At 43.7% G+C, this 14,974-nt stretch overlaps 1 protein-coding gene across 1 annotated transcript; it reads right to left on the reverse strand.

The window, feature by feature from the left end:
• Positions 1 to 839: 839 nt before the first annotated feature.
• Positions 840 to 14,712, reverse strand: ST3GAL5 (ST3 beta-galactoside alpha-2,3-sialyltransferase 5). Its single transcript, XM_078861631.1, has 7 exons — positions 14,332 to 14,712; positions 7,980 to 8,117; positions 6,104 to 6,227; positions 5,224 to 5,597; positions 4,828 to 5,014; positions 3,353 to 3,511; positions 840 to 2,493 (listed from the first exon to the last, which is right to left on the reverse strand). Exons 2-7 carry the CDS (start codon positions 8,006 to 8,008, stop codon positions 2,206 to 2,208), a joined length of 1,161 nt encoding a protein of 386 aa, XP_078717757.1. The 5' UTR covers positions 8,009 to 8,117; positions 14,332 to 14,712; the 3' UTR covers positions 840 to 2,205.
• Between the last annotated feature and the right edge of the window lie 262 nt (positions 14,713 to 14,974).

A 14,974-nucleotide genomic window follows, 5' to 3' on the forward strand; every position in this document is an offset into this window, starting at 1 on the left:
CCATTGACAATCGCTTATTTATTGTAACACTTACATTTTTCAGTGCTAATGACATTCTGCTCTAAATACTTGAGTGTACATCTATATATATAAAATCGCAAATCTGTCTGTCTGTCCGTCTGTCTGTGTGTGTGTCTGTTTGTCTGTGTCTGTTTGTCTGTGTGTCGCCGGACCATACGCAGTTTCATTGGACGGCGGTTGCCCCTGGCAACGGGTAGCGACGCATTCGCTGCGGGGTGGACGCCATTTTTAATTCCCGTTAAAAATATGCGCACGCATTAACACGCGACTCTGAGGTAAATTCATCAAAGTTTCACGTCCTCTTCACTCCCCCCCCACCACAATGTGTGCAATTACTATTATAGGGTCGGTAGATAATAAAATTATAGTGATTAGACAGTATTATTGTAGCGCGGGGGGGGGGGTAACGGCCCCTGTACCCAGCCTCAGCCAGGTGGGCAATTTAGGCGAGGCCGGAGGCTCTGCACGGTACTAGGCCTCGACACCCCACCACACTATAGGCCGTACATATTACTGCACAGCGGCCCAGGAGATCGTGGCTGGGGGGGGGGACAGGGGTAGCAGCCCATCTGTGTATATATGTAAGGTTATTAAGAAATATATTTTTCACCCGGGCAATGCCGGGTACTTATGCTAGTATACAGTATAAAATCATACCATAATGAGTTCACACATACTGTCAATATACTGCATACACTATATCTGAATGCGCAGTGAATATAAATACCCATATTTACACAATCTATATAAAGAGTAAGAATACATATGCAGCATATGCATTACAATTACAAGGCTTAAGAATTGATATTGTACTGAAATGCTATTGTACTAATTTATTATATCGTTGTTTGCAATGTATTGTTTTTACATTTGTTGGCAAATGCATATTTTAAATACAAATGACATTTTATTCAAAGTCGAAATGTATTTTTTTCCATTCTATTTTCAATATACGATGTTGAGCCATGACCAAGATGGTTGCCTATTGTTGTACAATTTTGCTGGACGGTAATGTGCTAAACGGGCCCAAAGGTGTTTACTGCCTATAACGTCAGGCAATCCAGCAGCATTTAACAAGGCACACCGATCAATAGACTCATAAGGCTCACACCATTTCAGTTTTAACTGGTTTTGCTGTTTAAACAAATGCTGCTGGACATTGGTCAGTAGGCGAAACAAACGCTTTTCTCTTTATTATTTTTAAATTTCTATTTCTTATATTGCTAAACCTTTCTGCTCACACTATATCTGTTTTTCAACAGTGTTCATTTCAGAAAGTGTGCCATGTTAGTTTGCCCATCATTGGTAATCCTGGTTTGAAACATGTAAACTCGATACAGGAAAAATGTAGTGCTCAATTACATAATTAAATGCAGTTTTTATGTGTATGCACGACAAGCAGGAATGTATCCAGATACACGTAACTCCACTCATGGGTTTGTAGTGTTCCAAGTGTCACCTCCAAATAACTGAAGCCCTTCGTTTGTGGTCACGTAAGTTGTGTACTTGATTTTGAAACTCAAAAAACCCCATAGCAAAAGCAGATTAATCTGGAGGTTATTCATGGGGCTTCACAAAGGCAGACCGATATTTTCTGGCCTTGTTATAATGTGCATGGCGTCACGCATCACAATTACATGGATGCAGAGGTAGGCATCCTTCAATAAACATCTGGTTACTTGAATACATCAGTTTATGTATGTTAATAAAGTGTTATGTATCCAGTATATGAACAGAATGTCGTTCGGAAATTGTCCTACACAATTGTATCCCAATCACACAAGTATGGCATTCTGTACATTTTAAGCACATGTTGTGATTTCCACCTCGTACTATTACAAAATATATAAAAAGCAGTAAATCTGTCTTGCTCAATCTATTTACACATGCATCTCATATGCTGCTCAAAAGACCAATATATGAGGTGCTGTCTATTCTGACAGCATACAGTGAGGAATAAAATACTAACAGGGTTGGAAAGTGCTTAATGAACGTATACGGAAGACTAAAGCAGGACGTTTTTCTGTTCTCTTTCTGCAAAAGAACATAGTTGGTTTTCGACAAACTCTATTTGAAATATTGACATCCAGCAGGCTCTCAGTTCCACTCCTCTGCAGCCAGACCCTCTGCCTGCCTGTGCACTCGCCAAACAGAAGTCAACGCCAAGTGTCCGGCTAGCAAGCACTATGTTCTATTGCTGCCACCACCACTGTCTCGCTTTTGGCAGAAAGTGCACTGCACGCCACCCGTCAAGTCGCTGATGACACCTGCGTTTATAAGCCCGGCAAGGAAGAGCTTCTCTCCGTCCACGTTATGCATGGGTTGTGCCTTCATGGCGTCCATGCGCACGTTCTCGTAGTAATGCAGCGGCGCATCCGGCCGGCTGAGGTCATAGCCGAAGCCAGCCAGGCTCACCTCGTCGCATAAGTGCGTGGCGAAAACCACCGCTGACACGCCGAGCGTTGGGATGTTCTGCCACCAAAAAAATAAAGTCAAGAGAAAGTACAATTGGGTTGATTTTAAACATTCTTATTTATTCCGTAAAGTAAATTGTGACATTAAAATGTCTCTCACGGTATTTAACATTTCAGAGCCAACTTTTATTATCTTTCGTATGAAATTGAATAGGCATAGTTATTTTAACACGTAGGCTTTCGTGACCAATATATAAGACCGGGAGCCAGAGCAGAGCCTCACCATTCTGGCGAATTGGCCGATGATGCTGGATGCAATTACCAGCGAAACATCGTACTCAAAAAATTGTAAATGTTGTGGTTTCACGCTTCAACACACCGGTGGGCTAAAGCAGTGAACTATTTGTCTTTTGTCAACGTGACACTTTTTACTGATTGGCCGTGTCGGGTGGTGGAGGGTTACGACACATTTATAAATAACGCGATCTAAACCCCAAAAACGTTGATTATGAGGCATAGTTATGCAAAGGTGTAGCCCTTCAATTGCTTGCTCATGCCGCTGTTGGCAGAAGTGCATCCATTAGAGGGAGCTCAAGAGAGCCACTCTATTGGGCATTTCGGCCTACTCTTACACACTGGCCAGACTTCTTCGAAGAGGGAGTACTGACGCTTATCTCACCACACGCGATTTGACGATCCATTGTGGTGTGTCAATTTATACTGCTGGGTGGACAAAAGCACGTGCATTTCTGAAGCTCGCCCATTCTTTCAAATGTACGCACGGTGAAATATTTTACACACTTTAGTTGAAGAATATTACTTAAGTGTTCATGTTTTTTCTTCCACATGCATATGATCATTGTCAAAGAATGCAAAAAAAAAAGTTGACCGATCTGGATCACAAGAGGTCATTTTACCTTGTCCCAACCCCAGATCCTCTTTCTGGGTTTTGGATATCCCAGTAGATCCATGGAGGTCTCACCAATAATCTCGAGGTTCAGGATGCGGAACTGCGATGGTCCCAAGGGAACTCCATCCGCCACCGACTGCCAGAACCAAAGTTTGGTCCAGAGGCTCTGCGCACAAACATCAAGCTTCGAATAAATGCGGATATGCATATCTAACATCTGTGGTTGGCTTCCACTTGTTCAAGTACGGCCAGGGAAAATGGATTTGTTGTGGCCTGTAAAATGTTGCTCAATTAATGTGTGTAACTTGCTCGTAAAGTGCACTTCATAACAGAAGCCAACCACTTTAGTTATTATGGCATAAACAGCAATATACCAGAGTCTATAAATATGCTATCTACACCTTATGAATATAGAATCCCTAGATGGTTGGCAAGTAGTGCCTTTTGACATGTATTATTAGCTGACAAGTAATTCCAGTAAAGGCAACTCAAGGGCTCACCAATAATTTAAGGGACAAATTGGTATCTTTACCTATAAAATTAATAAGTGTCTGTCCATCTGTCCACTCTACATCTTCCAAACGGTACATGGGAAGAAAACATACAGACAATTGTTTAAACGTTCTGCAAAAATATCTAACATATATAACATTCCCTTATAATTGTTTATTACTGCTTAAACATGCAAAAAAAATAATGAGATCTGTCTGGCAGGCAGCTTGCATCTGGTGCCTCTTCTTCTGCTGAGGTGGAATGGTCCAGATTAAGTGGGGACAGCCGGCTGGGGGAAATGTGTAATCGCACAAGCTTCCGTTGCATGCACGCACACACACACGCCTTGGTAGTGGTTATGAATGTGAAAACTTGGAGCTTTCGTGACTGCAGGAATTACTCTTTGGTTCTTTCGGTAAAGTCACGTATAAAGATAAAATAATAGGGTGTTGACTGTTATGTTAGCCGACTCTCTGTGTTATATTGCATTATATTTAAGTATACTAGGTTTGTTTTCTATTTCATTTATACCTGATGATGATTGCTTGTGTTGCAATCGAAACGTCGTATGCTATTATTTAATTTGTTATTTTCTCTTTATACGTGACTTTACCGAAATAACCTACGAGTTATGAATGTGACTATAATGTGCTTCTGTTTGTGGTTGGAATGTGGTTATGCGGCTGTTGTGATGATGGTTGTGGTTATATTGCGGCTGTTGTGGTTATATTATCCACGATAACCTGGAGATAAAATTTATTTTCGCGTGACTCCTCTTTATCGGCGAAAAAAATCGCCGGTGATAAAACTTTTTTAAGCATTGCGGGCATTGTTTAAGCACCACCGTGTGTTTGCGCATAAGCACACACATGTGGTGCTTCAATAAGGGTGCGAATAATACTTCTGTATTCTGTATGAACGAGACATCTGCAATGGCATGAAATTACATGTCACGTCATGTTTTTTTTTACCAAATGACACAGAACCTACCACGTGCTCTTTCTTGATAATGGACTCAAGCCACTTGAAGTCCACTCCTTTGTACATCACAGCAGCAAATATTGAATCTGGTTTATACTCTTCCATCGACTTTGGTGCACCCTCTGGATACGTGATCCGGACAGTTGTTTTGCTTCCAACGTCATTTTCAAACTTTATTATAGGTGCATTGTTTAATCTGGAACACAAATGTAATGTTCTAGTTAATCATTCTGGTAAAACATTTATGTTATTCATTCTGGTAAGGGTTACGGCATTATTGTCCTTCTGCAAACATCAGTCTATTGCACCATGTGAGTCATAAAAAGCCCTATATAAAAGTCAACATTGTCGACATCCAAATGAGGCACCTTCACACACAGATCACCAACGGGACCACCATCATACCGAATCACGACGTCAAAGTTATCGAGGAGTGGACCCAGACCCGTCCCTCGCAGATTTCCACCGCTACCAACCACCACGCAGCGACGGCACACTTTAGGGGGCACATCCCCTTTTTCCGCCCCCACCACGGGAAGACCAGTCTCTGGCATCAGGCCCAAGATTGCCTCTAGGCTGTCTCGCTGCCCTCGAAATCCAAAGGGTGGATCGTAGCGCAGGCCTGTGGCCTCTTCACTCTGCATCTCAGAAAGGTTCTTGCTGATGAAGGGGAGCAGCTCGGGGTGGTAGCGCCCCGGGAAAAGCTGTGTCATGAGACCACGGGCAAAGCCTGGCCTGCAGGGCTCATCCAGCACTCGTTTTGTGAATGAGTGCAACACCTACAAAACACATTCAGGATAACAGTCAATTGTATCGAATAACATGCACTTAAAATGTGCATGACTTGAAGATCATGCAATGCCCATCACACTTGAATGCATTTGAATATATATTTTGACATGACGACGCCCAATATCTGCTCATCTTCTGAATGGTAAAGTGCAACTTTTGCATGCTTATTGTAAGGTTGATCTCTTAAGACTGTGTTGTGCCACGTTGGATGTTATACTTGTGTTAGTGTGTGTGAAATAACAGGGTTTGCTGTGAAGTGGATGTGCGGCTATTAACATGTGCTGCTACAATTCTAGTTGTTAAGTGGAATCTCGTCCATCAGTGTTATTTGGTATCTGTAAAACTACATGCACACGTGACAAACCTTACTAATTGGCTGTCGGGTGGTGGCGCGTTTAACGACACATTTATATATTTACGCAATCTATCCCAAACAAAAACCCCCTTGTATTATGGATGATATTGGTAGCGAAAGCATACGTCTTAAACATACCTCTAACTGTCTTGTATCAATCTTGTAGTTGTCCCAGATATCTGTCTGGATGTACTTTGATTGCTGGATTAAAGTAACGTAGAAAAAGCAGACGAGGCACCCAGCAGTCACCAGACCTGGGAACCTGGTAAAGTAAATTATGAATGATATTAAAATCACACCAGTCATAAAGAAGTTATATATTGCGCATTTACACCTAGAGTTCACGCCACTTTATAGGTGACACCGTTTGTAGTAGCTTTACATGCTCAAACGATCACAGGTTGTTAATCCAGAAAAGTATATCCGTAAAAACATTGAAAATACACAACTTTAGTTTAACACGTCGGCTTTCGCGACCAATATTATCCATAAGAGGTTTTTTGGTGAGATCACTTAAATTTAAATGCGATGTTGGACCTGCCACCACCCAACACAGCCAATTAGTAAGGTTTGTTACGTCAACAAAACATGCCAATCCGTTAGTAGTTCAGCATGCCGGTGTGTCGAAGAGTAAACAAATCTTGTGGGTTTACAATTGGAAATGTTGTGGGTTTACTCTCCAACACACCGTTGTGCTAAATTAGTAAATTGGCATGTTTTGTTCACGTGACAAACCTTACTAATTGGCTATGTCGGGTGGTGGCAGGTTTAACAAAACATTTATATTTACGCGATCTAACAAAAAAAAACTCTATTAAGGATACATAACCTTAATTACCAAATGGTGGCAGACATAATGGTATATTAAGGTAGAGAATATTTCAGAATTAGAAACAACGTTAACACGTTGGCTGCAATACGAGCCACCATGGGTCGTGTGGCAGCCAAACCGTCTTGGCTTTTTCTCTTATTCTCTCCCCCCTGGTAGCCAAGAGCATGTCCAGGGCAACAAGGTAACAACAACAGTCACTGGCGAGTCATGTGGCGCCTTATAAACCACGTTGGAATGTATGGCCGTCAATGTATTCATTACTGTGGTTAAATGGAACTTTTTTTTATTGAATTCTCAAATGTTGTTTTCAAAAACAGTAAATCCCACATTGTTGAACAGTAGGACTAACTTTTTTTTTACCTAAACGGACTAATACAAATTTGCATTTTCAGTAGCATGTGCAGCATGATAGCATTCACCATGAAATTACAATCTTTAAAGTTTCACACAATTTGAATAAGATTTGCACATTTGTCTCATGCCCTACTCTCGCGAGTCCAATCCATCACGAATGGAGTAGTAAGCTCTTTAGAATAACACTATTTTAAGTCTGTTGCAAAACTGGCTCAGGCTCAAGATAGCAATACCCATTCAATCCGCACCGTCCGATGCCACCCCCCTCTCGTCAGATGGCCAATAGGCCGATAGTCCAAATTATGATTGAATTAACAACTTGCGATTGATATCCACACAGATGCCACTATCGTACGCGCGTGCATTTGTTGCAGCAATTCATCGTTAAGGAATCTAGTTTTAAACCTGTAAAGGTGAAGGTGCAGCCCTACAATTCCTTGCTCACACAACTGCTGGTGGAAGGGCTTCCACGAGAGGGAGCTCCAGAGAGCCTCGCCAGAGGCAGTTTGGTCTACTCTTCCATGTCCAGACGTCTTGGAAGAGGTGGGATTACCCACACGTTTACCCCACAATACGCATCCTGCCAATCAGCTAACTTTGAAATATAATTATGGTAGATTAACATTTTGTAATTTCTATTGAAATGTTTTAAACGCTGTAAAAACATAAATCTACAGTTTTTCTAAAGGTAATACAATCTGGTCGATGGTTTTCCAGTAATGGTCCTCAAGACAAAGTCCACCACTGGTAACTGTGCTATTTTCATGCCAGGATTTTAAACGACCCTGTGGCCTTGACTGATGGACCAACACACGCTAAGTTACTCACCTGCGACACAGAATCGGACGGCTCAGCATTGTAACGGCAGAGTTGGGGTGTCAGGTTGTGCTCGCACAAAGGAAAATAGCGTCTTGTGAAAAGTGTGTTCACATTCTCACGGCTTCAGTGTAACCTAATTTTAGACATCTTCGGTGAAACAGGGAATAGAAAACGCACAGAGAGATCACATTAACACGCACATTTCACTGGCGTATTAACATGAAATCTGCCAGGATAAAAGCATATTGTTCAAGTACACAATTGTAAAACATTACTCAGACTCTGATTGAACTACTATACTGTATATCACGGTCACAAATATCCCACCAGATGAGCCTTCAAGGGTCTCTTAAAAATTATGCTGCGTATGTGTAGCAGGTTGCAATTCCTAATTATTTAAGCAGCCATGGAAAAACGGCACTCTGCCAGGACAGTCATGGTTTGGAAGACAGGCAGCAAGTTGAGGAACGAGGTCCTTCATGTCCGGGGATTGACTGAAGCCAGTGTTTTTTGCAGAATGGCCAGATAATGTCGAAGGCCATGGATTGCAGCGTGATGACGAAGGACAGCAATCTTGAACTCAATCACTAGACTCATGGGGAGCCAGTCTAAGTATCTGAGCTTGTAAGATGGCTTTGTGTGAACTTGGCAGATACCTAGGAACGGCGCATGCCAGGTCAGTCTCTGAGGTTTAAGTTTCTGGCTAACGCCCTCACAAGAGTGGTGTTACAGCAGTAAAGACGAGAGCTGACAATACTGCAAACTACGACGGCAGTTGCGACAGTGGGAATCAGGAATGGCTGAAAGTGTTAGGAGCTAAGATGGTTATTACATGGCTTAATTATAATTGTCCATTCATAAAGTGGGATTGACGGTGAGACGGCCTGACAGGGATGAGAGAATCAGAAATGAGCAGACTCGGATGGTCTGCGGCCCAGAAATAGGGCATCCGACTTGGATGCATTTAGGTCATAAGACTAAAACCAGCATTGTAAATCTGTTGTGCAGTTGTGCAGAATTGAAGAACCATGAACCAGAGATACATCTGTGTAGAACATTGTCAGCACACGTGATATTGATGCCATAACTGTCAATGAGACAGTCAATGAGGTGAGATGTAAGTAGAGAAAAAGCAAAGGACTAAGTAAAGATTCGCTATGCGACCCCATCAGTGGTTGTGAAGACTGCTGATACGATGTTTTCCACATTTTAATGAAGGTGCATCGACATAAGCGCAATGCCGTTGATGGAGAAGTGAGTCTCCAGGCACTTTCAAGGGTTCAGTACTTGTTGATGATGTCAAAATGCAGTGGAGATGTCGAGCCGAGCCAATGTGATGATGGAGCTGGAAACATGGGCAAATATGTCTTGGCTAAAGCAGTCTCCATAGAGGGACCTGAATGGTAAACCAAAATGACAAAAAGGAAGAAATTTGGGTCGAGGACAAGGCTGGGGTGTGAGAAGTGAAGAAGGTGGTGGGAAAGTTGGAATATTCGTTGGTTGATCTTGAAAGGCAGAGATGTATGTCCTAATGGTGGGCGTAATGCTGGTAATTTTTTTCCAAATAGATAGAGATTTGTGGTTAGGGAATAATCAGTGTGGTGGTCACGCAGGGAAATCTATGAACCAGGATGGTGAAGGGCTTCGTGTATGGACCAAAGTTGGTGGGGATTGATCAGTGGCAGAGATCATACAGTGACTTATATTGTAAAAAGGTAGACTACTATATTTATCCTTTACACATTCTGAAGTTCAAATTAGTAGTATGTACAGTTGTTAGTACAGGTGTTAGTAACAATTGATAGTAACTGTACTGTATTGATTCCATACCTTCTAAAATGAACTTCAATTGCCCATACCACAACAAGGTTAACATTGGTTTCAACATTCGGCTTTCCCACCTGATGACGGATGCTTGTGTTGCGCCCGAAACGTCGTGATTTATTTTATTTTATACCTACGTGACTTTACCGAAAGAACCAAAGAGTATAGAAAGATGGTCCTCTTAATCGAGTCTAGACCTGCTCAGCTGTGCAGGTGGAAGGTCGACACATGTGAACAACCCCAGAGGAAAGAAATGTGACATTTAACAGGAATTTTAATTTACAACATTCCACTTGCAAGTTGCAGACTAACCATTATGCTACCCAGACAGATGTGTAACGTAAGTCGAGTTTTAATTCAGCCATAGGACAATAATATTTTTAACGCAGCTACTTTAAAACTGACTGCTCAAATCACGTGAAGCGAAAAAATGTATGCGTACAGGTAAAGACAAACTGCGCTGACAGCCCCAGTGTCTACTGGGAGAGCGATAAGGTGTAACAGGCACCCATTGTCAACTACTGTACCATCAATCTAAGGCCACAAAAGATGTTCTTACATGTTCATAACATTAATTCAAGGTATGCAATAGAATAACGAGAAGGAACAACTCACAATGCCATATTTAGAATATAAAAAATATGAAAGCCACGTGTGGCTAACACACGTGTGAAAAGGAGTTTCCATAGAGCGTATACAGTACTGTGCACCATACGCCACATACACAATAATGTAATGCCGTAAAATAAGCTTTTGCACACAAGGAGAAACTTCAGAAAGGCTTGAGAACCAGGGTTAAGAAGAGAAGGATGTAGACACCCACTTTGCTCTATATTTAGCTTTGTCATGTGTTCACTCAAACCACGCATGCCACAGACAGCAAAACATCGACAGATCACAGTGTATCAACATAACTTGGAGACCCGGAGTACGCTGATGATGCAGATTTGATATATTTTGGCAAGTTTTATCTGTCGTTTGACAATGAGCTATCAATGGGATACTTGTAAACTATATTTTTTAACACGTAGGCTTTCACAATTGACGTTTGGGTCAGGTCGTGCGAGTAAAAATCTCCTGTGTGTCGTGAAGCCTCTACCCAACAGCCAGATAAATGTACCACGTGACAAAACATACCAATGTATTTATTATAACTTCAGCACGCGGTATGTTGGACAGCATCTAACAACATTTCACAATCTGGAATCTTCTCCGACATACTGATGCGCTGAAGCAATAAACAAGACATTGCCACATGTTTGTTCACGTGCCAACTTAATTCACTTGGCTGTGGCGGGGAGAATAGAGGGTGGATCACACACACACACGAGCATTTTACTCACACAATCTAACCAAAGGTCACCGATGAATACATATTATACAGTATATCTGTAACTTGTTTTTAATATTGCTGTAAAGGTGGTTAGCTATTTAAAGAATTTTGTCCCATTTCACTCTCTACATACTGACCTGTGTGGTGAAGTATAGACTGTAATAGACTATTGGGGCAAGTGCTGTTAGCGAGCACCTATTAAGGCCGGTATGGCACATGAGGGGTGGGTGGCCAGCACCACCCTCGGCCGCCTTTGTCTCCCCAGTGGCGATGTTTCTTTACACACCGTACCAAGAACCTCATGAGGCTGAGTCGACCTAGGGGAGGCCCAAGACCGGTTCAGATACTCGTTATTGATAGTGTTAGCCGTGAGTGGGAGTCGAACCCGGGGTCGCTGGTTTCGTAGCGCAGCGCGCTAACCGCTGCACCACCGCTCCCCACTAGTATCGTCAAACAACCTCCATGACAGACATGCCGTGAGAAGACTTTCCATCAATGGATGAACTTTTAAATCACAAGCTGCAGGCAGGCTCGAACCACTAGGCTACCCAGACAGATATTTATTCCCCTGCCAGATATGTTTTCTCGTACATTCTCAAACCCAAATGTTATAATCCGATGAGCACGCACGGGGACTTCGACATGAGATGGTTTCAGCAGCTGACAGGACAATGCAGAGTCGCGGGTACAAAGGACAAGGGGGCACCCCTCCACCGGCTTTGCCGATCAGAAAGACAAAACTCTCCCACCTCCAGAACGATACAGGTAAACCCATACGGTTTACCTGTAAGCCTGTAAAGGGAAACTTCGTTTTCAGGTTCATTCGGCGTACAGCCGTTTCAATACGGGCAAACGAATGTTTTCTTGTCTATTTGTATGTGTTTATCTCTTGTGATGGGACTTTGTAGGATGGACTTTGAGATTTAGAAGGGCACGGAGTGACCAATACGGTCTGAGTTTGTCAGTAATAAGGGAGGGGTTGACAGGTACGAATGACCACCGTCAATTGCAGATGCCACCAACGCTTCACAGGCGCTCTCTGTCGTTTACAGGATGTGACCTTTGCAGCAGTCATGCAGGAAAATGTTCAAACGAATGGACATCCTCTCAAATAAAAAAACAAGTGAAACCTCAACACCCATTGTCTTCTGCTGCTTACCAGAATACCACATCAGATTAAACCCGTTTTGGCCTTCCTGCACTGGCTTCCTGATTCACATATAATACAGTTTAAAATACTGTAAAGGAGAGCCGACACAAGGTTGCAGGGGGTTCATCTTTTATTCCTTTTCTCCTATCCACAGCTGTCCCCAGCCGTCCCAATCTCGCCAACCAACCCCTCTTCCTGCCCGTTCTCTCCCTTGTATCTCCTCACTTGCTCCTCCCCCTTCTCCTGTCACCGTCCCACTCCCCCTCATATTGGTGGGAATCCTTCCCCTGACACCCCAACATCACTATTGTCAACTTCGAAAGCAGTGAACCATCTTGCCCCAGCCTACATCATTGACATGCTGCACCCATATGTCCCCTCAAGGTCCCTAAAATCTGGGAGATGCAGATCCTCTCTGTATTCCCAGGTCGAGGTTCCGGTCTATGGGTGACCGAGATTTTTTCCCGTGTAGCTCCCAGGCTATGGAACACTCTTCCACGAGACATCAGGATCTCCGAGTCTGTGGACGATTTAAAAATGCGCCTTAAAACCTATTTAGAAGCTTTCGCTTTTTAAACTTTAAGTTAATTTGGTAAATGTTTATGCTGAGTGTCTGCTGCTGCTGTGATGAAAATTGGTATATACATGGAATTATCATTATTATGGGTAATAATGACCCTTCAAAGCAGATGTTATCTTACTGAAATGTTACCTAAATTACGCACACATTGCAATCAAGAATACATGGACTGTACACTATGCCTGAATTGTGTACATTTGTGACATTCGAACCGATGACAACAGGGCGTTATGACAGAGTGAAGGCCACTTCGCTAACAATGCCGTAAACCGAGATTGACGGCAAGAGGAAATGCGTAACCCCAGATTAATTGGATGACTGCGCGCGCATACAAATTGCACGCTCGAATGTCGCGTAAAATCCCACACGAATAAATAAAGAAAATGTCCCCTCCCCAATTGCAATTCAGCATCACAGCGAGCAACATTTACAGCATTAAGCCGGTGAGGTGTCTGTTGAATCCCGAGTGTGCCCGCAAGTAACCGTTACGGTAGCGACCAGGCCGGCATCGGCAATTAATTTTAAGGCTGAGTCGACCTAGGAGAGAGGGGGCCCACATATACCGTGCATGTAAAACGTGACCACGAACCCACAGCAGACGCCCATTACGTTGATGAAAGTACCGCAAACACGTGCACGGACGCATGTTAAATGTTGCACGTGTTTAAAAAAAATTACTAAAACATTACGAACACACTGATAAATAATACGTTCAGACGCAAATAAGAGAGGGTTCATGTATTGTATGTACTGCGCCGTATTGGAAACTCTTCGTGAAACACATGACCACGCGAAACGACTAATCATTGTTTTAAGTCATGCCATCCCTTTTTAACCTGATGGCCCTCGTCCGTTACCTGCTGGCAGCAGGAGCAAGTGCTGCCAGCCAGCTCCTCCTTCATGAAGATGTATGCAATGAATGAAAAAAGGCATGCTTCCCGTAAACGTCACCTGCCATTTATGTATCACGTCCCCTTTCGACACGGCGGTTAGCGACGTGACGCGTCGAGTTTGTTTTACTTCTCTTTGTGCGACCCACCTTCAACGAACGCTGCGTCGCCAAAGTAATCTCTTGAAAAGAACACCCTCTATATACGTGCATTAGACTCACGATGGCTACTCACAAAGCGACACAGTCACATCCGGCAGTGGATAGACGAGGGCTTGCACGTGAACCATCACACACACACACACGTATAGAACCATCCAGCAGTGGATAAACACAAGCGATGCACGTGTACCATCACACATGTACACATTGAACAAGCAGTGGATTGACAAGAGGGTTGCACATGTAAATAAAGAACCATAAGTGGATTAGCAGAATGGCTGCACGTGTACCAACACACGCACATATAGAACCATCCAGCAGTGGACAAACACAAGGGCTAAACATGTACCAACACACAATGTACACACAGAACCGTCACGCAGTAGATTAACACAAGGGATGTACATGTACCAACAAACGTACCGCAGCCATCACGCGTTCCCTGAAAGAAAAAAACGACGTGAAGCCGTGCGCCTCCGCAGCAAATTGAACAGAACGACGACGGAGGAGGAGGATTATTAATCCACGACGACGACGATGATGTTGCCACCGCCGCTGCTGCTACCGCTGCTGCTGATGCTGTTGCGGGTGGTGTCCGTGCAATCAGCCACGGCCCCTTCCTCTGCCCGTCGCAATGCCGACAAGGCAAGGGGCAGTCGCGAGCATTCGTTGCGGCGCTGCGCTCGCTGCCTTTCGCCGCGCTCTTAATTATTCAACTCAGCCGACCAGCGGACGTAGCTCCCCCCCACCACCACCACACACACACACCAAGAGTAACACCCTCATTGCTAACGACACGACGTATTTGCACACACCACACACACACAGAGTGACGCGTGGGTGCGTGTGTGTGAACAAAGGAACCCCGTGATGGTGCGCGTACGGCTTGTCTCAGATGACCCCCCCACCACCACCACCGCACACACAATACGCGTGGTTCGCCCCGAGCTCAAACAACGGACCCTGTGATGATGCTGCTGCTGCCGCTGCAGAGGGCAGTGCTCATTGCGGTGGTGGGCAGTGATCATTGTGATCATTGCAGTCCTCGTTGCAGTGGGCAGCGCTC

This window comes from Lampetra fluviatilis, chromosome 12, assembly GCF_964198595.1.
Source record: "Lampetra fluviatilis chromosome 12, kcLamFluv1.1, whole genome shotgun sequence".
Classification (NCBI taxonomy): Eukaryota; Metazoa; Chordata; class Hyperoartia; order Petromyzontiformes; family Petromyzontidae; genus Lampetra; species Lampetra fluviatilis.